Source organism: Nannobrachium achirus (genome assembly GCF_963921795.1).
Source record: "Nannobrachium achirus genome assembly, chromosome: 14".
NCBI lineage: Eukaryota > Metazoa > Chordata > Actinopteri > Myctophiformes > Myctophidae > Nannobrachium > Nannobrachium achirus.
The window spans coordinates 58,282,232-58,308,425 of record NC_137821.1 but is presented as its reverse complement, the minus strand read 5'-3'; the positions used below and the strand labels follow the sequence as shown (position 1 = coordinate 58,308,425).

The following is a 26,194-nucleotide window of genomic DNA, read 5'->3' as shown; positions in this document are numbered from 1 at the left end:
ATCTGGCCTTACAACCCAGATATCTCATAAGCATGAGGGTTGACATCTCGGTTAAGTTCTCACAAGTGTGTGTGTGTGTGTGTGTGTGTGTGTGCGCTTGTATCCAGCATTTACTGTTTTCTGATGTACTTTATGAATCCTGACAGGTTGAATAAAGATCAACATGGAGACAGAGCTGGAGAGAGACAGCCCAGAGTCTCCATCAGTGAAGAGCTCGACAGATGAACCTCCTTCAGACAGTAATGCACCTGGACCTTCACACACACAGTATGTCAATCCTAAAGTGATCTAATGTTAACTCATTTACTGTCTCTCCTGTAGTCCCGAAAAAATCTGTATGTTCCTCGATTATACGCCCGATAGTCCAGAGACTTTAATATGCTTGAATTGCTATAAAACATTTAAGAGTATAATCACTGTTTATTCGCGAATCTGTCTCTAATCACCCTTGGAGAAGTGCTTCCGGTCGGATTTCCGGCTTTCGGTTTGATCGGTTTCCGTATCCGACCGGATACGCGTTAGCTTCAATGTAAACAGTAGTTGAGGCTGCTCAGCGATGGAAGCGATAAAATCCTGTACCATCGCACAATGTTGATAGCTTGTAAATCTGTTCTTTTTGAGCATGTGATAACCTCCTCTACCAGTTAAATGTGCTGCTCCTGCTCCACAGATCTGCAGCATGTCTGCTGGACACAGACACACCACAGTGCTTAGTCTGCTTTATTTGTGATTGTACTGTGTACAAAAGATAGCAAGCGAAAATGAAACACCAGCCGGTGATGGCCACAGCGCATGCATGGATAGAAAGCCTTTGGCGCCATGGTGCCGCTTTCATACTAATATTACAACAAACAAAGAATGATGGATGTCTGTCTGTCCGACAACACAAAGACACCGAACCCTGGCTGGTCCACACCACACTGATACAAACACTGTTCAGGGGTCTGCTATGACAATGTGTGGCCCCCAACAAACCTACCACACCAGACCCCCATGTGTGGCCCCCAACAGACCTTCCACACCAGACCTCCATGTGTGGCCCCCAACAGACCTACCACACCAGACCCCCATGTTTGGCCCCTAACAAATCTACCACACCAGACCCCCACATGGCCCCCAACAAATCTACATTACACACATACTGTATGGCCAAAGCAGTGATGTTGCCACAGTGTTAAAGTCGTGTTTAACACTTTGGTGGCCATTGCTCTGATATACGCGGCCTTCAAACCTAGTCTGTAAACAGTTAACCACACTAAATAGCCAATCTTCAGGCTCACAACACAGTGCGATGCGACACATTGTGAGCTTGTAGATCGGGTATTTTTGCTAAATTTGGAGATACAAAGTTTCTGCATGACAGAAAACAATGAATGTTTTAACATGTTTAATTATGTCTGTTTCATTTGTGACAATTAAGGTCAAGCGCTCTCATCAAGAAGTTCTCCGCGGCTCAGGAGAGTTCAGGAGAACCAACGCTCTCCAGCTCTGACTCCTTCTCCAGGATCCATGGAGAGGCCTCTGTCCCCTTCAGAGGGTGAGTCAACATGGTCTATAACCAGTCTATACTGTTCCCTTCAGAGGGTGAGTCTGGTCTACAACCAGTCTATACTGTCCCCTTCAGAGGGTGAGTCTGGTCTACAACCAGTCTATACTGTTCCCTTCAGAGGGTGAGTCTGGTCTACAACCAGTATCTATACTGTCCCCTTCAGAGGGTGAGTTAGGGGTGGGCGATATGGCGATAATTATCGTCTCGGCGACAGCTTTGCCACGATAGGCCATTTCAGAATATCGTTTCTCTCGTGATACAAACAGTCATTTAGAAAAGGCTCTGGATACAGCGAGTGCACGTTCCATGAGTCGCAGCTCTATTGCTTAATTTATACTTCTATAGTACTGTGGTGTAATTCGCCAAAAAGAACAGATCTACAAGCTATAACGTGTCGCGGCTCAACGTGTCATATAGTTTGAGGATCTGTCCCCTGCTTTCACGGCCCCTCCCCCGTGCAGCACGCAGACAGGCTACAGAGTGTCTACAGCACTGACTGAGTTGTGATTGTGTGCAGGAGCACGGCACAGTGGTCCACGATTTAGTTTCACTTTCACGGGACTTTAGTAAAGCAGTGATGCAGCTTGGCCTGCATTCTTTGAAGCATATTTTTTATAATGGATGCATTAAACTAACAGGACGCAAACTACTTATCCGTATCGCTATCAGCCATCTCACTGCTTGCAAAGCTGAACTGTGCTGGAGTCTCATCCATAGCTGTGTGTTCTGGCAGTATTGATGAGATGATTTAGATCACCGTGTAAATCCATGCATCTGTTTTTATTAACTATAAACAAGTAGCTATTTGCTGCTATTTGTAAAGTGCTTATGTTTTCACCATTGATGCATGCGTGTGTCGTCGCGAATCGCGGTGAAATCGTCGCGTCTATTTTGCGTCTATTTTATCTATTACATAATTGGCTTAGTCATAAAAACCATGCCATTATTGTTAGTAGAAAAGCGAAAAGCTAGGATGATAATGAGTGAGTAATTCTCTAAAAATAAAGCTTGTATCATAACAAACCTCCTGACTTTGGTTGGTCATAAGGTAATTTGTTTTCCCTCAAGTTTCAATGGTAAGGCATGGGTTGTTGTCAACCTGTGGGTCGAGACCCCCAGAGAGGTCCCGCCAAATTGTTTTGAATATAGCCTATCTACAAGCTCACAACACTCAAAAAACATTTCAAAGGAACCCATAAAACATTTCTGGGACCCATTTGAATGACCTGAACCATCATCACACCAACTAGTAAATATTTTGAGGTAAAATATGATAATTGTTTAATCAAACATCTGAATGTTATCATTAAAAAAAAACTATCTTTCTATCTGCAGCATAAAAATGAATAGATTATCTATAGAATATCTGTGTGGGTCTAATAAACCAACCATAAGGTAATTTGTTTTCCCTCAAGTTTCAATGGTAAGGCATGGGTTGTTGTCAACCTGTGGGTCGAGACCCCCAGAGAGGTCCCGCCAAATTGTTTTGAATATAGCCGATCTACAAGCTCACAACACTCTGATAACATTTTAAGGGAACCCATAAAACATTTCTGGGACCCATTTGAATGACCTGAACCATCATCACACCAACTAGTAAATATTTTGAGGTAAAAAATGATAATTGTTTAATCAAAAATCTGAATGTTATCATTAAAAAAATCATAGATTAGTCTATCTATCTTTCTATCTGCAGCATACAAATGAATAGATTATCTATAGAATATATGTGAGGGTCTAATAATCATAATAAACCTAAAAACCCGCATAAAACAGTATCGTGATAATATCGTGTATCGTGATACTGCATGAAGCATATCGTGATAATGCTTTTATCCAGTATCGCCCACCCCTAGGGTGAGTCTGGTCTACAACCAGTCTATACTGTTCCCTTCAGAGGGTGAGTCTGGTCTACAACCAGTCTATACTGTTCCCTTCAGAGGGTGAGTCTGGTCTACAACCAGTATCTATACTGTTCTCTCCAGAGGGTGAGTCTGGTCTACAACCACTATACTGTATACTGTCCCTTTCAGCGACTCAGTTATCACAGTGAGACTGGACTTCACTCAGTTATCACAGTTAGCCAGGGGCAAAGGGAAGTGAACTACATTTGCCCTGTTGTAAAAGGTAAGCCACCAGAAACATTATCTATGACCCAGTAGGAAAACAACCTACATGGAATACCCGGTCAAATTGCTGCTGGAAATCCAATATGGCCGCCTCAATATTGGCCCATATCAGAAAATAGCGCTGGCTATTTTGGGTTAGAAATGTAAACTTGGTTTCTGTTTCATGGTTTCAGAGCATGAGAAACTCAATGGAATACTTATCTTTATGATTGGATGTATCTGGACCTTTACTTTGCATATTTCCAAGATTGGCGCCACCCAAAAAATGAGTTTTGACAGCTGACTGTTATGGCAAAAAGTCTGCTTTTTAAGCATTATGAACACATTTGGTCAGTTTGAGCTTTCATTTCTATGTTGTCAATATGGCTGCAGGAATAAATAATGTAGGGTATTACGTTTTCCCTCAGATTCTATTTAGAATTGTGGGGATGATTGCAGAGAAAAATCTGAGAAAACGTCCACAATGTGTCTTAAAGATGACATTTTAATAAACAAACTACAATACAAACACACCCAGCCTTGCCAACAATTTCAGCTTTAGGTCTATAACAATTAACACTAGCCCTTACCCGTTCAAAGATATGAGCTCCAAAATGATGTGCAGTGTGTGGGTTATGGGATGTGCACTGTGCATACAGTATATGAGGGATGGAAAGTAACTTTAACTGGTGCTTGCATGATAATATGTAGGAGCATCAATGTAAGAAATAGCCGTTTCGTTTAATGGCTACCCCCCCCCCCCCCCCAGCCCGCCCGCCCACCCGCCTGCCTGCACACACACACACACACACACACACACACACACACACACACACACACACACACACACACACACACACACACACACACACAGAGAGAGAGCTGGTTAAACATGTTGCCTCATGCTAGATGCAGAATAGATGTGCCTCATGCTAGATGCAGAATAGATAGTAGATACACCATAAAAATGCTAATATACAGTATATGATTTGTGATGGAAAGTAACTTTAACTGGTGCTTGCATGATGTAGGAGCATCAATGTAAGAAACCCGTTTCGTTTAATGGCTTGTGTGTGATTGTGCATGGCCTGAACAACAGCGCCCCTCCCCTAACATGTGTGGTCACAAAAGGTACTGTAGGCTAAATAGATATAGATACACCATAAAAATGCTAATATACAGCATACGATTTGTGAAAGTGACAAACGGGCTTCACAGTTATGTCAGGTGTGTTCATATGCTGATGGTGATGCGATTTCAGATCAATTGCTCCAGCCACCGAGGAGAAACGCTGTGACAGACAGACAGACAGACAGACACTCACTCACTCACTCACTCACTCAGACATTCGCAAAATTATAGTATAGATAGTGGTATTCATTCAAGTAACAGCACAAAAGATAGACTACTTAGAGTGAGGCGGAATTAGGGTGTCCTACAAAAGGTTCATTTTGACCTCTATGGTGATGTCTTGCCTACTTCTAAAACCAATGATGCCATGATACAATACGATTCACTGTCACTGTTGTCATGTGTTGCACTGATCCTGCTGCATCGTGTCTCTAGTCCCTGGCACCGGCATCCTAAGTAGCATGGAATTGCCTTCTTCACTCAGGAACAGTTTTATTTTCTGGCAGCCGTTGGTACAACTGCATGATATTGCCTTGTTCATTGACACAGGCCAGGCTGGCTGGATAGATGCAAGGGAAACTGCATTGCTTTCACCGAGAGACCATCCATACTCTCTGAAAACAAACAAACAAACAAAAAAGAATATCCGGCTTGGCAATGTGTGCACGTTAACTTTTATGGTTGCTAGAGCAGCTCTTCTCAAGTGCAGTTCAAAGGCATTCTTTGTCAGGGCAGCAGCTTTAAGAGGGTTGATCTATTATTGAGGAACTTGTACACTCTAATCTTACTCAGGTAAAAATCCTCTGGGTTGTCAGATTTGGATACATATACAGAAATAATTGTGAGGTCTTGTGCCCAATTGATGATGTCATCTGAGAGAGAATCAGAAGAGTTTTCACCAAACCCCTCAAGTGCACTGAGATCGAGACACATGCTGGCCTTGAACCATGCCTTCTTGCCAGTGAAGAAGGTATAGCTATCTCTGCCACTTAAACTATGGATAAATGTGTAAGCCCCCAGTGCTGATACCATTTGATGGACAGGAAGTTATGCATTTTGCTCTCACCCACAGCTCACCCACAGCTCTGGAACTGGAAGGCATCTGAGATGGGTTGCTGCATAGTAAACGCTTTAACGGTTTGATGTTTTCGGGTTCCAGTTAGGACTGACCCTAACATGATTGTGTCCAAATGGAACCGCAACCACTTTTTTTTTTCTTATTTTTTATTTTTTTTTACATTTTATAGTCAACCTTACAGAGTGTTTTTAAATAACACATAAATAACCATATATACAACCCTATAGCCAGGGAATTGGCCTGTCACGATTCACTCAACTCACGATACGATTCGAATCACGATCCAAGGTTCACGATTCACGATGTCATGATTTTCTCAACACAAATTTATTTTCCAGAAAAATTACCCAAAAAAATCCACAATTCTTACAATCCCAGTAATAATAATAATAATAATAATAATAAATTGAATTTATATAGCGCCTTTCAAAAAACCCAAGGCGCTTAACAAAACAGATACAAAACACATTATTGTCCAAAAGCCTGAATGAATAAGTGTCTCTTCAGTGCGGACTTAAAAGAGTTCAGTGTTGGCAACTGGCGAATCGCTGTGGGGAGGGAGTTCCAGAGGGTTGGGGCCGCCACACTGAAGGCTCTATCCCCAAGGGTCTGCTTTTTGCTGGGAGGGACAGTGAGGAGCCCTAGGTCAGCCGATCTCAAATTCCGCTCCGGGGAGTAGTCCTTGAGGAGGTCCGACAGGTACTGTGGGGCTAGGGCATGGAGGGCTTTATAGGTGAGGAGGAGCAGTTTGTATGTGATACGGAACTTGACCGGAAGCCAGTGGAGGTGTTTGAGGGTGGGAGTGATGTGCTGCCAGCGTCTGGTACGGGTGAGCACTCTGGCAGCTGAATTCTGAACGTACTGCAGTCTGTCCACGATTGTGTTGGGGAGACCAAACAACACACCGTTGCAGTAGTCGAGACGGGAGGAGATGAAGGAGTGGATAAGTGTTTCAGCAAGTATTTTCTTTTCTTTTAACAATACTGTTTTCTCTTATGCTCTTTTCAATACAGTAGAACTATCAAATGACAAAAAACAACAATTACATTTCAGTTCTTGTATTCTCTCCTGTATTTTTTAGATGTTCTCTTATTCTCTATACAGAAGCAAATAGCAAATGACGGAAAAGTGTAAACTTATCTATTCTTAAATGTCAAATCCTGTTCTTTTTTTTAAACAGTACTCTTACCCTCTTTTCAATACTGTATCAATTATCAAAGAATGCCCTTTTCCTGTGGTACATAGCAAGCCTGTACTGTTAGCCAGCTCCTTTTAGAACAGAATCCAATTAATTGGAAAAATAAGTCTCCAATCAGCCAAACAAGCTTTATTTGACAGCTGTGATCTGTGCATTTACCAGACATTTAAAACTGTCAGTAATTTTGACCCTAGGCTCTGTATGGTCTTTCCCTCAGAATAAAGGGATATATAGGGTTTAGGCTATGTCAATAGTAGTGTTAATAAAAGAAAGGGGTCCTATCACACAAAGATAAACCCCCACTAGTACTACTTCTTGCTTGTGTTGTGTGTAAATGAGAAGAGGAGGGGTTCACTGACCGTCTCTCTTCTCTCTCTCTCTGCACGCGCGTGTGTGTGTGTGTGTGTGTGTGTGTGTGTGTGTGTGTGTGTGTGTGTGTGTGTGTGTGTGTGTGTGTGTGTGTGTGTGTGTGTGTGTGTGTGTGTGTGTGTGTGTGTGTGTGTGTGTGTGTGTGTGTGTGTGTGTGTGTATCAACTCGCGAGGCAATCTACAACTCTCTGCGCAGTTGTGTCAACTTGACCTACTTCAGAAGAAGTTACGACCGTCAATTAAGCAAGCAGCTGCAGGCGATCAGAGCCCTGCATGCGATCAGAGCCCTGCGGGGCTTTGATCGGCTCTCCTCTCCTGCCAGACTGTTGGTCGAATCGCGATTCGTTTTTTAAAAGATCGATTTTAACCGGCCCCCAATTAAATCGATTTAAATCGATTTTTTCGTGAATCGTGACAGGCCTACCAGGGATAGATTACCCAACAAAAAACAACCTTCAACTCAAGAACCAAGAAAACACACAAACACAGAAAATATCCATTCAATGCCACGTATTGAAATTACTCCCAGCCGACGTGCATGCATGATTTTCCTGTCCTCTCCTAAATCCTCCAATACTACCTCATAATTCACTGGTCCAACTTGGGCGACTATTCTCCACTGGCTCCCGATTGCTGCTCGCACAACATGCTGATGCTGGTATTCAAAGCAGCCAAATGGCACCTCATACCTCCAAAACCTGATCGACCCCTTCAACCCCTTCAACCCCACTCGTTCACTCAGATCAGCTAACACAGGGATGCTGACAGAACCCTCACTAAAAACCCCAGGACAATGATCAACTCATCCTAGACTCTTCGCCCTCCTGGCCCCCAAACAGTGGAATAAACTCGGCATACTCACTCCCTAGCTTCCGCCGTGGTCTGAAGACTCACCTCTTCAGACTCCACCTTTGCCCATAGCACTTACCATAGAACTTGCCTACCCTCAAATGACCATACACGTAATTTAGATAGCATTTTTATGTTTTTTTTTCTTTTTTTTTTAAATGAATAGGTGCTTGATCTACCTGATCTTTCTTACATTACAATTTCTATGCATTCGATGTATTACTTTGCTATTACAAGTCTCTCTGGATTAAGAGCATCTGCTAAACGCCTACATTTCAAATTTGAAATTGTGAGATACTTAGCCACGCCCCTAATGCCATTATTCTGATTATTGATATCTCATAACTTGCCATAACTTTTGAACAGTTTCTCTTGCAACTTTCTACCTTCAGTAATGAACTTGGACCTCCACACACAAAGTATTACACAAAACAATATGCACTTTAATTTATATTGTATAGTAAAAACAAAGCTATACATACACACAGCGTATCCTCCCTGTCCAATGTTTATCTATAGAGTATAAGTTACTATATGGGTAGTTGTGAATGAAGTACAATAAATCACTATGTGCTGTTCAATGTTTATCTATAGATTATATATCACTATGTGCTGTTCAATGTTTAACTGTAGATTATAAATCACTGTGTTGTTCAACATTTATCTTTAGAATATAAATCACTATGTGCTGTTCAATGATATCTATAGATTATAAATCACTATGTTCTGTTCAGTGGTGAAGCTGCACTATACAGACTGACTGACTGACTGTTGTTGTTGTTGTTGTTGTTGCTGCAACGTCCAGGAGTTGAAACCTCCAAACATTTACTCTGTTATACTTTCATAATGAGATTTAACAATATAGAACTGACCTCTTTATTCACATACTACTTATTTAAACATTTGTATGATTCCAGAAGTCTTCACCACAGACCAGAGTCTCCGACAGTGAAGAGTGACCGGTCTAAAGATGAACCTCCTTCAGACACTGTTGAACCTGGACCTTCACCCAAACAGTATGTCAATCCTTCTATACAATATAAACAACAAAGTGATCTGCTAAGTAACATTTGTAAATTATTATAAAACAAGACATAGACTAACTAGAGGTGTGCATTGGCACTGCCCTCATGATTCGATTCGATTGTGATTAACCAGGTAACGATTCGATTTGATTATATGATGCATTGCGATGCATCACATTTTTCTATATTATTGCACAATATGGCTTCGTGATGCATCACTGAATTGATTATTGTTGGCACCACTAAGACTGATTACAAAATATGTTGTAGAAAGAGAACACATTCTGAACAGAACTGGTATCTGTTTTTGTTGGCCAGTTGTGTGTGACTGAGATTGTTGCTGGCCACCATCTAAGATTAAATGACAAAGGTTTTAAAATATTTTAGCATTTCATTAATATGCATTTTCTGTTTATAAAGAGCTGAAGAGAACATGGTGATCTTATAGTAATTATTACAGTACTATTTAACACTTATTGTCTCCACCAGCAGAAGGCATGGGGAGACTATGTTTTTCCCCCTGTCCGCCGTCCGTCCATGTGTGTGTCAGTCCGTCCGTCTGCCCTCTCCTTATGTCTGTGGACAGCTAATCTCCAGCACCATTGCCACGATGGCAGCGAAACTGTGCATGCACACTCCCTGGATACCAGAGCAAGAACTCTGCCCTGAATTTTCACAGGGGCTTTTTATAGCACCACCACAGGCGGATTTATGCAAAATGCATTTTTGGACAGTACTCCTACAGATTTTGTCCAGAAATCACACATCTCATATCACATATATAGTCATTAAACAAAACCAATATTCCAGATTTTTCATATTCCATCCTGATTGGCCAAGATTGGCTTCCAAATAGTCACTTGAACATTTTCACATCAGCCTCATGGTGGCGCAATAACAGGCTGGTTTGTGGTTTTACTTCCACCAATCTGTGTAAAACGTTGTATGCGTACTCCCTAGAGGCCAAGGAACAAAACATATAACTTTGCCCTGCATTTCAAATCTGCCTTTTATAGCGCCAGCAGGAGGCCAACTATGTAAAACACATTTCTTTGTATTACTCCTTCAGATTTTATCCAAATTTCATGCAACTCGGTACATGTGATCTCTAGTCATGCGATGCTTTTTCATATTCCATCCTGATTGGCTAAGATTGGCTTTCAAAGTTTGCAGGATTGGTCTGTTTTGAACAAAATGCCTCAAATCATGAACGCAGCGTGCCATTTCTGAAAATGCACATTCCCACTACCTTTGCCCTGCATTGTGTATGTTTCTAATTTGCATTTTATAGCGCCACCAGGAGGTCAACTTATGTGAAACATTTTTTGTATTAGTCCTTCAGTTGTACACGCACAACCTGGTGGAGACCTGTGCTCGGAAGAGCACTGCTTCGAGTTGCACATTAACTCATTTGCTGCCTAAACCGGAGGATCCAGAGAAAAAGCTGTTGTCTTTCTCTGCCAGGCCCGAGGAACACAATTAAAAGTATAATCGCCCCCGGAAAAGTGCGTCGGGTCCCATTTCCCTCCTCGGCCATTTCCGGGGTGTCACCATGAAATGGGACGTTAGCTTTAGCTGTAAACACAGCTAAAGCTATCTCGGCAATAGATGGATAATTTTTTGTTTTTTGTTTGAAAGCTGTGAACGGTGTGTGCACACGCCTGGTGCACACCATCGTGCACGATCGTGCATGATGGACACGCTCGCGCCCACGTTAAAAGGTAAGAGAAATCAGGCAGTGAAATACAGTCTATTTTGAGAGCAGAGACTGTTAATGAATGGTTGTTTTAACCCTTAAGTTCTGTTCAGATTCACTACACCTTCATTCTGTTCGGGTCATTTTGACCCGGGGGATATTTGGTTTAAAAAAAACAACACTAATATCAATTTTAACTTAACAAATCATCATGATACATTGACTTTGACTCAATACCAAACAAATCATGTGATATATATGGTAAATGTTTGCATTTCTGCTTTGCTATATCACATTAAGGCGTTTTTACTGATTTAGCTGAAATTCATGTAAAAAAGTACGTTATTTAATACTGGGCAATATTGCTCATGCTTATAGGAAAGAATTGGTTGGGTTGGGGGGTTTGGAGGGGGTAAGGGTGAGGTGAGGGGGGTTGGAGGGGGGAGGGGTGGAAGGGGTTAGGGGGTGATTGTGTATCTGTGTTTGTACATGATTCCTTGTATTTCTGTGCATCAGGGGAGGGGGGGTTAGGTGTGGGGAGGGGGGGTGTGGGGGAGGGGGGGGAGGGTTCGGAATGGGGCTTCGGAAGGGGGGTGTTAGAAGTGGGGGTGACTGTGTGTCTGTGTTTTGGCATAATACTGTGTATTTCTGTGCATCTGTGCTTCCGGGTCAAAATGACCCGAACAGCACTAAAGGTTAAAAAAATATGAGGGGGGTGTAGCATGGGTGTAGTGTGTGGTGGTTCGTTCAGACACCGCCCGCAAGGTAGGCCCCGCACGTCGGAGAAGCGCACCCTGGATGGGAGAGCGAAGCCCAGCAGAGCGGCGCATGCTATGGGCCAAGTCATTGAAGGGCGTTACCTGCCGGCCCACATGCTTCATCAAGCACAAGCATATGCACCTGTGGGTTACTCCAAACACAGGCTGCATAAATAGAAGCCTCGCTCTCTCCCCCAGTCTGTGCTGGGACTCCGACGAGCGAATACATGGGCAAACAGGCGGTAAGAACCACCATATTTCCCTCTCCACCGCATATTTCTGTGTAAAGCGCATTATAGTAATATCCCTTCTACTCATCACTTCTAGGCTGGACCGGGAGCGGACCGACACTGAGGAGTGTGTACCTATTTCACTGAGGAGTGCGTACCTACCACTGGAGAGTGAGTACTCGGCGACCTGAGGAGATGGACCTGGAAAAAGAGAAAGCAGCCTTACCAACCGGACCCCCAGGGAGCCACCACCATACCTATTTTGTTGAGTAAATCTCACTTCCCTTTAAAACTTACCTTGTAACCAACCATTCTCTGGCCCTAGGTCCCTTAATCCCCGTGTTCATTTCATTTAGAAGATAGAGAATCGGTTGGTTTTAATTAAGAGCGGGCACCGTACCTACCTGTCACCTGTAGAGAGAAATACTCACCTATTACCTGTGGGAAAGAAATACCTTACCTGTCACCTGTGGAGAAGAATACTCACCTATACCCTGTGGGAAAAGAGATACTTTACCTGTCACCTGTAGAGAGAAATACTCACCTATACCCTGTGGGAAAGAAAGACTTTGCTGGAACCATACTTACCTATTACCTGTGGGAAGAAACCCCCCCTAACTGACTCTTATCGCCCCCTGGCCCCCCCATGAGGAGAAGAGACGGCAGCCCCCGTCCGGGGAAGAACCTAAGTTGAACTGTTAAAGACAATTTGAGTTATTCATATTTCTGTTGCACATTCATGCCACGTTGCATAATTCTGCTGTTGTAAAAATAAGAACTGTTTAATAAATGCCCGAGTTGGCAACACTGTCCATGCTCTCTTGTGTCTGGTTTGGGTTCAGTCACCACAAGTGCAAAAATATTTTTTTACATGTTCATCTCAGAAGAATCTTTAACCCTCTAAGGCCCGCATTAAGAAATACTTGAAATAAAAAATTGAAAAAAATCAGTTGTAGGAGTCCTATTAAGAGGAAAATGTAATGTTTTTTTCAAAAAAATGTTTTTGTAAGATTTTATAGCCATAAATCAAAAATCATAAATCATGCTCTAATTTACATATGGGGGATATTTTTCAAAATAATAACATATGTAGATGTTCTAGACATTCTAATGATCACCAAAAAGAATAGTACAGGCATTTTACTTATGTTTTTTTGAGGTATAGCTTCCATGAAAAAGTGAGATGTTGTTCGTCAAAACTCTGGAATTTCAGCGGGTGTGGCGGGTGTGAATGTCAGCCCCTGTGGGGGGTATTTATATGCAAATATTGTGGCCAATGGCATTGTAATACTAAACAATAGAATCCAATGGTGGTGTTTAGGTGGTAGGGGGAGCTAAAATAAAATGATTTAAACCTTTTTTTGGATAAAATACAAACGTTGTAATATTACAACCGTGGGCCTTAGAGGGTTAAGGCCAGTGAGTTTCAGGTTGAACAAATTTAAACTTCTATCTTTTTTTCCCAAATGAAAATGTAAAACGGGTCAAAATGACCCGAACAGCACTTAAGGGTTAAACAGAATATATCACTACATTTTACTAGTAGATACAATACTTTTGGAAAATAATATTGAAGAAACCGTTAACTGGTTAATGTGTGTAGTGTACGTTCACTTTTAATTAATAATTTTGCTTCCTCGGGCAGCGCTGGCAGGTATCAATATACTTTTAGACAGACAAGTTTGTGCCAGCGAGGGTGATTAGATTTATTTCTTGATCTCCTCTTGCCTTGATTGTTTAGACAAGACATGACGTCATGGACCGCTATGCTCGATAACGGGCTCGACAGTCCTTAAGCTTATTTATACCGGGTCTCAATACATTTGTTATCGAGTTTTTAAGGGTTGGGTTTCGAGCTCCATCCGATATTTCTTGACCCACTTCCCTGATCTTGCCGTAAAGTCATGAAAGCCGGCAAAGGATGATTGATCGGCGTCATACTTGTAGTGTTGCCAGTCTCCCGACGAAGATGCTGCAAGAATATATTGCACTATATAATGGCATAATCTGACATCTGACAAAGTTGTGTAGTTTCAACCTGGATTAATGACCTGCTACAATGCCGTCGGCCTGGCGGAGGTAATAAAATAAATGTGACACTATTCTTCCTCTCTTCCTACCAGGGTTGATCAGCAGGGAGCAGACTCTCCTGCACCCAGCTGTGCCTCCATGAAGAGTGATCAACAGAGAGCAGACACTCCTGCCTCCAGCTGTGTCTCCATGAAGAGTGATCAGCAGGGAGCAGACTCTCCTGCACCCAGTGAGCGGTCTGGAGGAGGACTCGTGGACTTCAGAGTTGGACAATCTACCGATCAGAGGTCAGAATGTAAAACTCACAGACACAACTAGAACGATGAAATTCTGGGACATTGCAAGTGTGGTTGCACTGACACGAGTCATGATGAATCCGCTGGGAAATGAATTCCATCTTACATTATCCCTTTCATGCCCATATATTGATAACTTTGTATCTGTCAGTCCATGTCTCTATTTGAGCGGTGCTAACCATTCCGTCCTTGAACTTTTTAGTAAATGCTCTGGTTCTTCATACTACGTATATTGTTCAGATGCTCACCTGAAACATTTGAGATGTGGGACCAACCATCTCAAGACAAGTTTACACAGTTTACATACTGTTCCACCACGAATCTAGAGCTATAATCTAGGTATATAGTTATATTTAGATTGCCTGGCTCCAGCCCATAGACCCGCCCACTCTCTGAGCGGACTGCTTCTCTTGGTCTGGTGTAGCGATCGCGGTAAACAACGGTGGCCGTCGGACCACCTACAGCTTCAATAATCAGCTCACAGGTAAGGACCAAAGCATTGCGTCGCTAGCCGTCAAAAAGCCAGACTAATTCCGCTTTTTGGCACTTGAAGGGTTAATTGCTCCCTTTGAACTTCAAAGGGGTTGTGCACGAAGGTAATTTATTAGGCCATAAAAGTGTCACGACCTCGTTAGTGATCTCTCTAATCAATGAAAGCATCAAAGACAACGGCCTGTTTGATGCCTGTCAGGGGGGGAATGTTTTGTGTATGTGTACACACAAGTCAAACACAACCGCTCCCACCCCTCCCCTTTGAAATCTCTTGTCAATGGGACAATGTCAGACTCAAGCTCCCCAGTCTGAAATCAGGCTAATATTTAGATATATACAATTCACTCGCTATCCAAGAAACACACCATGAAGAGGTTTAAGGGTTTTTAATTAAATAAACTAGAAAAGAAAATTCCTACAAATTTTTAAGTGTGCCTGCAGCTCGCATTTTTAACATTAGCATTTTAGCATTAGCATTAAATAATGTTAACATTGGCGAAAGTAGCGGTTAGCATTAGCGGTTAGCCGTTAGGTCTGTGGGACCACCCACCGAGTTTGAGACCAGTAACATGTTGGCAACTGGAGTTAGGGATGTTTAAAGCCCAGCCAATAGGAAGACAGAGGGGGCGTGGCTTAAGCAATTACAGATCATTCCTATTTGCCGTGTAAGTACTCCCATCAAATTCCGAGACAGTACAATGCTGCAAACTGGAATTATGGATTTGTTTAAAGCTCAGCCAATAGGAAGAGAGGGGACGGGGCTTCAGCAATTACAGCTCATTCCTATTGACTGTCTAAGTGCACACAGTGAGTTTCAAGACGGTACCATGCTGCAAACTGGAGTTATAGCTGTTTAAAGCTCAGCCAATAGGAATACAGAGGGGGCAGGGCGGAAAAAGTCCAAAGTCGTGTGAGCATTTTAAAGTTTGAATCACGTTGCTAGGTAACAGTAGGCCAGAATAATGTGGCGCCAAAGTTTCTTGTTTTTTTCCCATTCAAAGTCAATGGGGTTTTTGGCCGTAATTTTTTGCAAATTACTTCGCAATGGTAACGCGGATCGGAAAGTAAAGGAATAGCACCCCATTCCCGGCCGAGCCGCACGTTTTGATATATTGCGGCAGTTATTATGTGCCGAAATTTGCAAGAATGGCGGCACGTATGGCGGATTACAATACGTGTTTTGCCATTGCATGGCAGGCACACTTAATTAAGCAAATAAATAATGAGCAATGAGCAAAGACATGAATCAATAATGAAAAGGAGGGGAATGAGAAGGGTGAGGGTCCCGGGGAGGGTCGCTGACCCTGGAGTCTTTGGGGTAGGGGTTGTATAGTGTAATCGTCTGGCACCGTCAGCGTCAGTGGCGATGTGAACTGAACTCCCCGGCGGGAACCTGAGAAAGGAAATAGAGAGAGGAAGAGAGGGGGATAGGAAGAGGAGGAGAAAGATGGAGCGAGGGAGAGAGAGAGAGGGGAAAATAGGTCGGTGGTGGTGTAGGGATGGTGGAGGGATACGAAAAGCATGAGGGATTGTGGGAAGTTAGGGTGAGGATACATAGAGCCAGGTAGATGACTTGGGGCGGAGCTAAGGGCCAGATAGGTGGCGTGAGAGCAGGTAGGTGGAGAGGGGGGTGGAGTCAAGGTGTGTTTCTCTCTCTCCTGAACTTCTGTTGTTCCAACACCATTTCACTAGCTAACCAAGAAACACACCATGAAGAGGTTTAAGGGTTTTTTAATTAAATTAATGAAGCAAATAAATAATGAGCAATGAGCAAAGACATGAATCAATAATGAAAAGGAGGGGAATGGAAGGACCACCTGCCGGTGTGGTCTTGGCGGCCTCGGCTAGGGGCGGTGGATGCAGCGCCGATACAAAAAGAATGGCCTGAGAAATGATCTGCCAAGAAGCCTGAGATGGTGAGAATTTGGCGGTGGTGGAGGTGGAACCAGCTGCGGGTGGCTACTGTTCCGTTTTCGGTGGTGAATAAAGGATCTGAGGGTCGACGTGGAGGGAATGTCTGACTCGGATATGGTTGGCTAGTGGTTTGTATAGGCTGGTTGGGGAGTTGAGGCGGAATAGGTAGATGGGGGTTAAGCGGCACTGGGAGGCTTTGCTCTTTTTGATTGTGAACACTAGGGTATTGTGATCGTGGATGGCTAGGTCTGATAGGCAGGGATGGATGCTGGGGTCGAATTTTTAGTTGGATGTTGTGAATTCTGAGCACTTGAGGAAGCCGTAAAATGCGAGGAGGAACATTGATTCTATGATGGAGGTGGTGGTTTGGTTGGGGTAGCCTGAACGGATGGTATGTAAGCAGGCGGCTAGAGGGGTAGGCGACTGGGAGGGAAGCGTGGTTCGAGGCGCTGTAGGCCTTTCAGTTGGAGGGTGATTTGGGGGTGATGTGTGAACGGATGGGCTGAGCCGGTGATGAGTTTGGTGAAAAATGAGATTCCGCAGAGGTATGCTCTGATTGTGGAAACTCTGGTTGAGTGTGTGGAGTGGCTGTATCTGATGTAGGCTGAGTGTAATGAGGTCAGTGGAAGGGAATGGGATGTTGTGGGTGTGGTGGAATGACCTGAATTTGGTCCACGCAAGTCCAGTAGGAAGATGCTGGGACTGCAGGATGAGGTGGCGGAAAGATGATGTCCAAAAATGGAGTGACCGGGACTGGGTGGGGGTCTTAGTGTGGAGCCAGTGTCTTGAAATTTTTAAACAGAAAATGGGAAAGTGAGTCAGCTATTGCGTTGTGGTAACCTGGGATGTGGGCTGCTTGGATGATGAACTGGTGTGTGACGGAAAGCCATGTGAGTCGGTGCAGGAGTGACATGATGGGGAGGGAGGAGGAGTGGCCTTTATTGATGATGTGGACTACGGTGTTGTCAGTGTGGATGAGGATGCTCTTGCTGTTACATTCGGGAGCCCATAGTGCGGCGGCTATAACTATGGGGTAGAGTTCGTAGAGGGCAGAGGTCTGGGTGTTGTCGGGGTCGAGTGGGTAGAAGTCTGGCCAGGGGGAGGGGATGGAGGGGTGACTACGAGAAAGTCATCTAGCAGGTTCATGACGAATGGGAGCTTATAGTTGTTGGTTCGTACCCAGCAGAGGGCCTCGGCGATGGTGTCGAAATGTTTTGGGTTACTTTTGCACCCGAAAGTGAGGTGTGTGGCAAAATAATGTTGGTCTTGCCAGCTGTCGGGATGGAGTGGCATGATCTTAAAAGCGGCGATGATGTCCACTTTGGCTAACCATGCTCCTTTGCCAGCGAGCCGGATAAGGTTGATGGCGCCGTCTACCGTGGAGTATTGCATGGAGAAATCTGGGCTGGGGATGAGACCGTTAACACAATGGGAGCCAAGGTTTCTAACATTTCTAGCTGTTGCTGGTGCCGCCGTTCACTTACGCTTTATTTTGAAGAGCCTCGGAAGCTTCGTGTGTGTGCATGTGAGTGTCTGCTGACAATTGAGGAAGATAATCCATTTGTTTACAAACGCTCGCGAAACTAAAATCCAAACCGGGGCCGACCATCGCGGTATTAGTGTCGCTGTGAAAACAAGCAGATCTCTGCTTCCCTGGCGTTCTTCTTCTTATTCAGAGATAAAGCCCTTTTTATGTTTCAGCATAGAATGGGAGTCTATGCAGCCTAGACACTCCATTTTGCTTCTGTGCGAGTCACGTTATGACATATGGACCAGGGTCTTTCACATGGTACACAACATGCGCGCAGCAGCACGCTGCAAAGTTAACCCATTGTCTCATCTCTCAACGAGACAACTGAGTTTTGGCACAGCGACCTCCAGTGGCCTTATCTCGTTACTGAACGAATTTGGCCCCATGAGTGTTAATGCTGGGGGTGGGTGTGCTGTGGGGAGATGAGGTCAATTATAATGCGAGTATTGAGTATTTTCGTGTGGCTATGCCGATGGGACTGATGCGGTAGGTGGGGAATGGTCGGGTGGAAAATGAGGTTGATGGGCGGGGGCAGCGAAGGTGCATTGGCTGGCTGGGTGGGCAGGGTTGCCACAGAGGTTGCAGGTCATGGCAGCCCTGCCTGCAAATATACGGCAATACAGCTTCAGTTCTATCTTTTGCCATAACTTTTGAACAGTTTGTCTTACAACTTACCTCCTACTTTCAGTAATAAATTTGGACCTCCACACACAAAGTATTACACTAAACAAAACAATATGCACTTACCGGTAAATGGGCAGATTTAGCTTAGCATGAGACCACTTTGTCATGTGTTGTGTATATTGTATAGTAAAAAACAAAGCTATACATTGTCTAATAACAGCCTATCCTCCCTGTCGAATGTTTATCTGTAGAGTATAAGTTACTATATGTGCAGTTTGTGAATTAAGTGTTACAAATCAATATGTTCTGTTCAATATGTATCTATAGATTATAAATCACTATGTGCTGTTCAATGTTTATCTATAGATTATAAATCACTGTTGTTCAGAGGTGAAGCAGACTGACTGACTGTTTTTGCTGTTGTTGCTGCAACGTCCAAGAGTTGAAACCAGCAAACATAGATATGCTATATTATACTGTATGAGTATATGCAATACTTTCATAATGAGATGTAACAATAAATAATGTTCAACAAACTTTCAATAACATGATAATGATTTAAACATTTGTATGATTCACAGACCCGATTCTCCAACAGTGAAGATTGACTGCTCTAAAGATGCACCTCCTTCAGACACTAATGAACCTGGACCTTCACACACACAGTATGTCAATCCTTCTAAATTTTGGAAAACATAATCAAATGTGGAGTTGTGTCATGATCCAAGGATCAGCATAACATAAAAAATGGTTTATTGTATGACCCATGGTTCAAGAGTTATAGGCCAAAACATGAAGCTTGCTGTTGTAGCGCCACCATGAGGCTGTTGTAGCCAAGTTTCATGGCAATTAGGTGTCTGCTGCATTCATGATTTGTTGCATTTTGGGCAAAACATGCCCTCCCAGAAACGTTGTATTGTATATTGCTATGATACTGCATAAAATATATGTGACTAGGTCTGGTACTTTGTTCCTTATGTCTGCATTGGTCATTTTTCTTTTTGTACAGATTATCCAAGTACAGAATCTAAGCTTTCATATGATGTATCATTTGTTGAAATTGGAGCATATTAGAAGACGTTATGGACATTTTAAACTGGTTGCACCATAAAACCCAAATTGCTTAAAAAGCCATTTGAATGCAAGGAACATTTTGACACCTCTAGGTAGCCAGAAGTGGGTGTGACAATGGGAGGGACAATAGGTACTTACCTACACCCCTAAATCACTCCCCCCAAGTCAAACCACACCCACAATGGTATAGCTGTCAACTTCAAATTTACTTTTATTCCACTACAATTATTTAAAACTACTATTTAGTAGTAGACCTGTGGTAATATATTGTGCTATAGTGCTTGCAGCCATGTCAGAAATAGTGGCCAGTGGTCTTTTCTACCTCCTCCCCTCCTTATATGCTTAGGGTGACCATATTCTGAATCCCCAAAAAGAGGACACTCTACCCGACACACACACACACACACATATATATATATATATATATATAGCCCAAAATAATCATATTTTAACTGGGGACCCCTCCACCCTGACGAGCAAAAACAGTTGAGGCATTACATTTTGTATAACATGGTTCTATTGAGAAAATAGCAGATCTACATGCTTGGTAGATCGGCTATTGTCACAATTTCTGCCTCTAATATTTGTTTAATTTGCCATTTTAGAGGTACTAAAAGGTATACTAAAAAGACCCTAAATTGTCACTTTAGAAATGTGCATATAACTCATACTGTTCAGTGTTGAGTGAGAAAACAATGTTGCACTTGCACATTAAGTTAATCATCTGGGGACCCTTCAACATAATTTGGGGACCCTCCATGGGTCCCGACCCACAGGTTAAGAACCACTGCCCTATACCACTAATATTATTAGTTATGTATTTATTTGTGAGGGGGTTCCAAATTGACCCTTTACAGATGGTCCACTGATTTAAAGTGCTCTTGACTCCTGTATGAACGTTCAGCTTAGTTTGTATACAAAGAAACTTAATAAAATATCTCTACGTTTTGGTCTAAAAGAGAGGTAACACAGAACGGAGAAATGTGTCCGTTCATGGGCTGCAGTGAGCTTGAGTAACAACTGAACTATAAAGCTGACGCCTCATTATCAAAACTAGTGCAAATGTAACGCTCTCTGTGTTAACTGTGTTAACGGCGAATGCAAGGAACATTTTGACACCTCTAGGTAGCCAGAAGTGGGTGTGACAATGGGAGGGACAATAGGTACTTACCTACACCCCTAAATCACTCCCCCCAAGTCAAACCACACCCACAGTGGTATAGCTGTCAACTTCAAATTTACTTTTATTCCACTACAATTATTTAAAACTACTATTTAGTAGTAGACCTGTGGTAATATATTGTGCTATAGTGCTTGCAGCCATGTCAGAAATAGTGGCCAGTGGTCTTTTCTACCTCCTCCCCTCCTTATATGCTTAGGGTGACCATATTCTGAATCCCCAAAAAGAGGACACTCTACCCGACACACACACACACACACATATATACATATATATTAGGGATGCGAAGATATACCGGTACGGATCGTAATCGCGATACAAACGTGCGCGATACGAGTGAATCGGTTCATTCAGGGTGGATCGGTACAACTGACGGCTGGAATCGTGATGTATCGTATCGTGAGTGTTTGGATCGGTACATTCCACGGTTGGATCGGTTTTTGCATAATAGTATTTCATTCTATACTGTGTTTCCGAGGCGCATTGAATGCCCCATCAGCCCTCCCCCCAAAAAGCACTTGTAGCGACTCTACAGACAGCGTCTTTTACAGCAGCACTGTGCCACTGGCTGCTCAGCGGAGCGCAGTGAACACCCGACCCGACGGAATGCAGAGACAGACAGACAGCACTCGTGAGCCCACTGGTTAAACATGCAAGATTAGTACCACGTTTAGCTTTATAACATCCCTCCCTGTCCAATGTTCGCTGATGTGATCCGTTGTTGTGTCACTGGACTGGAGCACGCTGCGTGATATTATGATCCACATTCCACACCCGTTTGTTCTTCTTGTCGAGTCTGCGACGGAATTGATTTAAACAAAGCAGAAGCTTCCACGCTTTATCTACACACACGTATGAACTATAACAACGATACTGGGCGTGCAGCTAGCGATTAAAACAAAGTATTTGACACTGTTTCACAACTTGTTACTGTAGCAGGCAGAACACTCTTCTGCTGCTGCTGTTCCCTCTGCAAAGAGAGGCTGGAGCCTGATTTATACTTGGCAGCTCGACGGTGTCGCGCACGCACCTAAATAGCAGACCTACAAGCTCACAACGTGACGCGTTGTGACTCAAATATCTACGTTTTGAAACATTTTGGCTAGAAATGGCAAAATCCTAGATTATATTCATACAATATAATAATAATACAGGTCAAGGATCCTTAACTGAGAAGAGAGAGATCAAGCAGGGACCCCCACTGTAGGCTATTTTATACTACTGTAGGCTATTATATAAAACTGTTGCAGATTAAAACTTGTCAGAGACTTGTTTGACAGCACTATTTCATCAGTGACATTAATACATTACTATGTTGTGTTTATTTGTTCACACATTATCTTTTCTATTAATATGATGGATTTATGTTATTCATTATAATCCATGAATTATTATCTCTTAAACCCTCAATAAGTGTTAATGTATTGGCTAATGTTCCCCCATAGGGTTGCTACTTGCTAGGGTTCAATGGTTACTGTAAAAACGAACTATTAATATTTGGCCGCCTCACATAACTCTGAGGACCCTAGGGGTCCCTGACCACCTGTTGAGGATGTAATGATGTATAATAATGATATAATGATATAGTATTAATCAAACAATTCTACCAGCCAGCAAGGAGTGTTCTCCCAGATTTCAATAAGTTGGATTGTTAGACAGAGCCAGTGAAACAATAAATTGTTTGGAAATTAAATGTAATGCATTTTTAGTAATTTTTTTGGGGGGGAAATTTACATGGGCTTTAATATAAATCCTTTGCATTGTGTTGAATCGCACCGAATCGTGAATCGTATCGCATCGTAAGCACCAGGGGTGTATCGCAAAATATCGTGAATCATATCGCATCGTATCGGGTTCAGGGGTGTATCGTGATGTATCGTATCGGCAAGATTTCAATGTATCGCAATTATATCGTATCGCTGGGAGTGTATCGTGATGCGTATCGTATCGCCTCAGTGGTCGAGATTCACATCCCTAATATATATATATATATATATATATATATAGCCCAAAATAATCATATTTTAACTGGGGACCCCTCCACCCTGACGAGCAAAAACAGTTGAGGCATTACATTTTGTATAACATGGTTCTATTGAGAAAATAGCAGATCTACATGCTTGGTAGATCGGCTATTGTCACAATTTCTGCCTCTAATATTTGTTTAATTTGCCATTTTAGAGGTACTAAAAGGTATACTAAAAAGACCCTAAATTGTCACTTTAGAAATGTGCATATAACTCATACTGTTCAGTGTTGAGTGAGAAAACAATGTTGCACTTGCACATTAAGTTAATCATCTGGGGACCCTTCAACATAATTTGGGGACCCTCCATGGGTCCCGACCCACAGGTTAAGAACCACTGCCCTATACAACTAATATTATTAGTTATGTATTTATTTGTGAGGGGGTTCCAAATTGACCCTTTACAGATGGTCCACTGATTTAAAGTGCTCTTGACTCCTGTATGAACGTTCAGCTTAGTTTGTATACAAAGAAACATAATAAAATATCTCTACGTTTTGGTCTAAAAGAGAGGTAACACAGAACGGAGAAACGTGTCCGTTCATGGGCTGCAGTGAGCTTGAGTAACAACTGAACTATAAAGCTGACGCCTCATTATCAAAACTAGTGCAAATGTAACGCTCTCTGTGTTAACGGCGACTGCTTCTCATAATAAACAGCCAGCGCTAGCGCAAAGCTAACGCTATAGCGTATCTCGCAGCTCGGCCACTCGTCTGTAGTAAAACATAAAGCCCCGCCGCTCTCGAACGCTTCTTGCCTTTTGTGAACAGTATATCCAAAAAGTAAAGGTCCTATGCTGGTCTCTCATCTGTTTACTTCATAAGCGTGGAAGAAAATCGAAGCAGCTTGTTGAAATAAAGTTTATATCGCTCATTTTGTCAGCCGGTCCTTTGTTTTTAGACACGCTACCTCCCCTGGTCACGTGGTATAGACACAACGAATAATAGAGGGGAAAATAATGCACCGGCTGACAAAATGAGCGATATAAACTCTTTATTTCAACAAGCTGATTGGATTTTCTTCCACGCTTGAAAAGTAAACAGTTGAGAGAAGTGTATAGGACCTTTACTTTTTGGACAGAATGTTCACAAAAGGTAAGAAGCGTTCGTGAGCGGCGGGGCTTTATTTTTTACCACAGACGAGAGGCTGAGATGTGAGATACGCTGTATAGCGTTAGCTTCCCACTAGCGCCGGCTGTTCCATTACGAGAAAACATCATCGCTGCGTCTTTCTTTGTGTGCCCGAGAGCGACTCAGAGAGTCAGACCACGACGTATAAATCAAAAAATAAATCCTTCCAGAATGCTGTCTTCTGCAAACCAATAACATTAGCGAGATGAAGTTAGTCACTGAGAGTGTTTACACACTAGAACCAGATGCACCACGCTGTATGGGGCGGTGCTCAAAGCGTGAAATTCGATACAATGAGTTCTCAGAGCGCAATCTCTCCTCCCCCAAAAACAAAGTACAATTCCTTACAAAAGCAGCCTAGTTTAACAAATAAAAATAGCCATTGTAGTACCTTAAAACAACTATCTTTTGACACGAAACCCTTGTTCTAAATTCGAACTTGTGTGAATTGAAAAAAAAAAAAGAAAAATACAAAAAATGACATTGACTTTTCTACTGTTTTAAAATCGCCGACATTTGGACGGTTCCTCCAGCCTCAGTCACATATACTGTGAAAAAGGAAGGTTTCGAGAAGTGTTCAAACACAATCAAAATGTATTAAAAAGGAGCTCCTGAGCAGCAACACTATACCATCACAGCATAGGTTCCAACTCCTGCATACAGTTGACACAGCTAGTCCTCTTATACATTTCAGAGAGACATCAAAATAGATCAGAGTCGAGTTGACAAATGTCCATATAAGGCTCTTTGGTCAGGAATATACAATACAGGACATGACATTCTGGTGTACAGGTGAAGGAATGACTCACTCAACAGTTGCTCTTAAGCTTAGAATAGAAACCCCTGACATGACACTAACCCAATGACATGACATTCTGGTAACCTTAAAGATAAAATAAAGATTACATTTTTAGAATTCTATTACAGTTGAAAGCCAAACGTTGCCAATCAGAAGGGACTTTGAAAGAGCTGACAGATAGATTATGATCACGTAACCACAGAGAGGCTTTGTTTGTGAGCCCCGCCCCCGCATGGAGGACCATGGATGTGTGTCAGACCCCAGACCTGCACGTACATCATAACTTTATGTGATGATGCATGCTTAAAAATAACAGATCTACAAGCTAACATCCTGTACCATCGCACAGTGTTGATAGCTTGTAAATCTGTTCTTTTTTCGCATGTGACATGCACCTTCTCTACCGGTTAAAATGTGCTGCTCCACAGATCTGTAGCATGTCTGCTGGACACAGACACACCACTGTGCAGGCTCATAGACCCATACAGTGAAGAGAGCGCTTTTATCTCGGTCAGAAACAAAAATAAATCATGCTCATTGTAACAAGTGAAGCAGTGTTATTTGGATGAGTAATATCATATTACATATTACGAATATGTAATAATATTAGTATGTTTTGGCAGAGTAATAAGTTACACTACTCATTACTGTGTAAAGTAATTGCGACTGTAGGTCGCAGTTAACTATGAAAACCGGCACATTGTGTCCTTATCTTGTCCATGAGCTAAAGACCCTCAATGTCTTTAGCTGCTGACCTGTTGTGACATCACATTGTGACATCACATTCCATCCATGTCCTTTGACAAAGCGAAGCCATTGGTTGCTATGCAGCGCAAATGACACAATATGGGTCCTTGGCATGGGTGTTGCCATCATAGATTGAAATGCAAACGGGGGAGGCTATTGGCTGCCAACGGTCGCAACCGGAGAATGTGCTCGGAGCCTCCCGAAATACAGCACAAGAAGAAGCACACAGCTGGCTGGTATCAGTTTAGTTGGCCACGCCCCCCGCAACTTTATCATCAATTTTAACATAAATGGGACCTTATTTTCACAAAACGCATATCATCGTGATTGAAAGGCAATTTTTAACTAGCGATAGGAAC

General features: G+C 42.7%; 1 protein-coding gene across 1 annotated transcript in view; it reads left to right on the top strand.

The window, feature by feature from the left end:
• LOC308298162 (protein NLRC3-like) overlaps window positions 1-26,194 on the top strand; it is a gene marked incomplete at both ends in the record, with an annotated part of 97,391 nt that overhangs the window by 40,024 nt on the left and 31,173 nt on the right. The window contains 2 exons of the mRNA XM_080741718.1: window positions 1,421-1,537; window positions 14,115-14,309. Coding sequence (XP_080597844.1) covers window positions 1,421-1,537; window positions 14,115-14,309 — 312 coding nt within the window. The remainder of the gene's footprint in view (window positions 1-1,420; window positions 1,538-14,114; window positions 14,310-26,194) is intronic.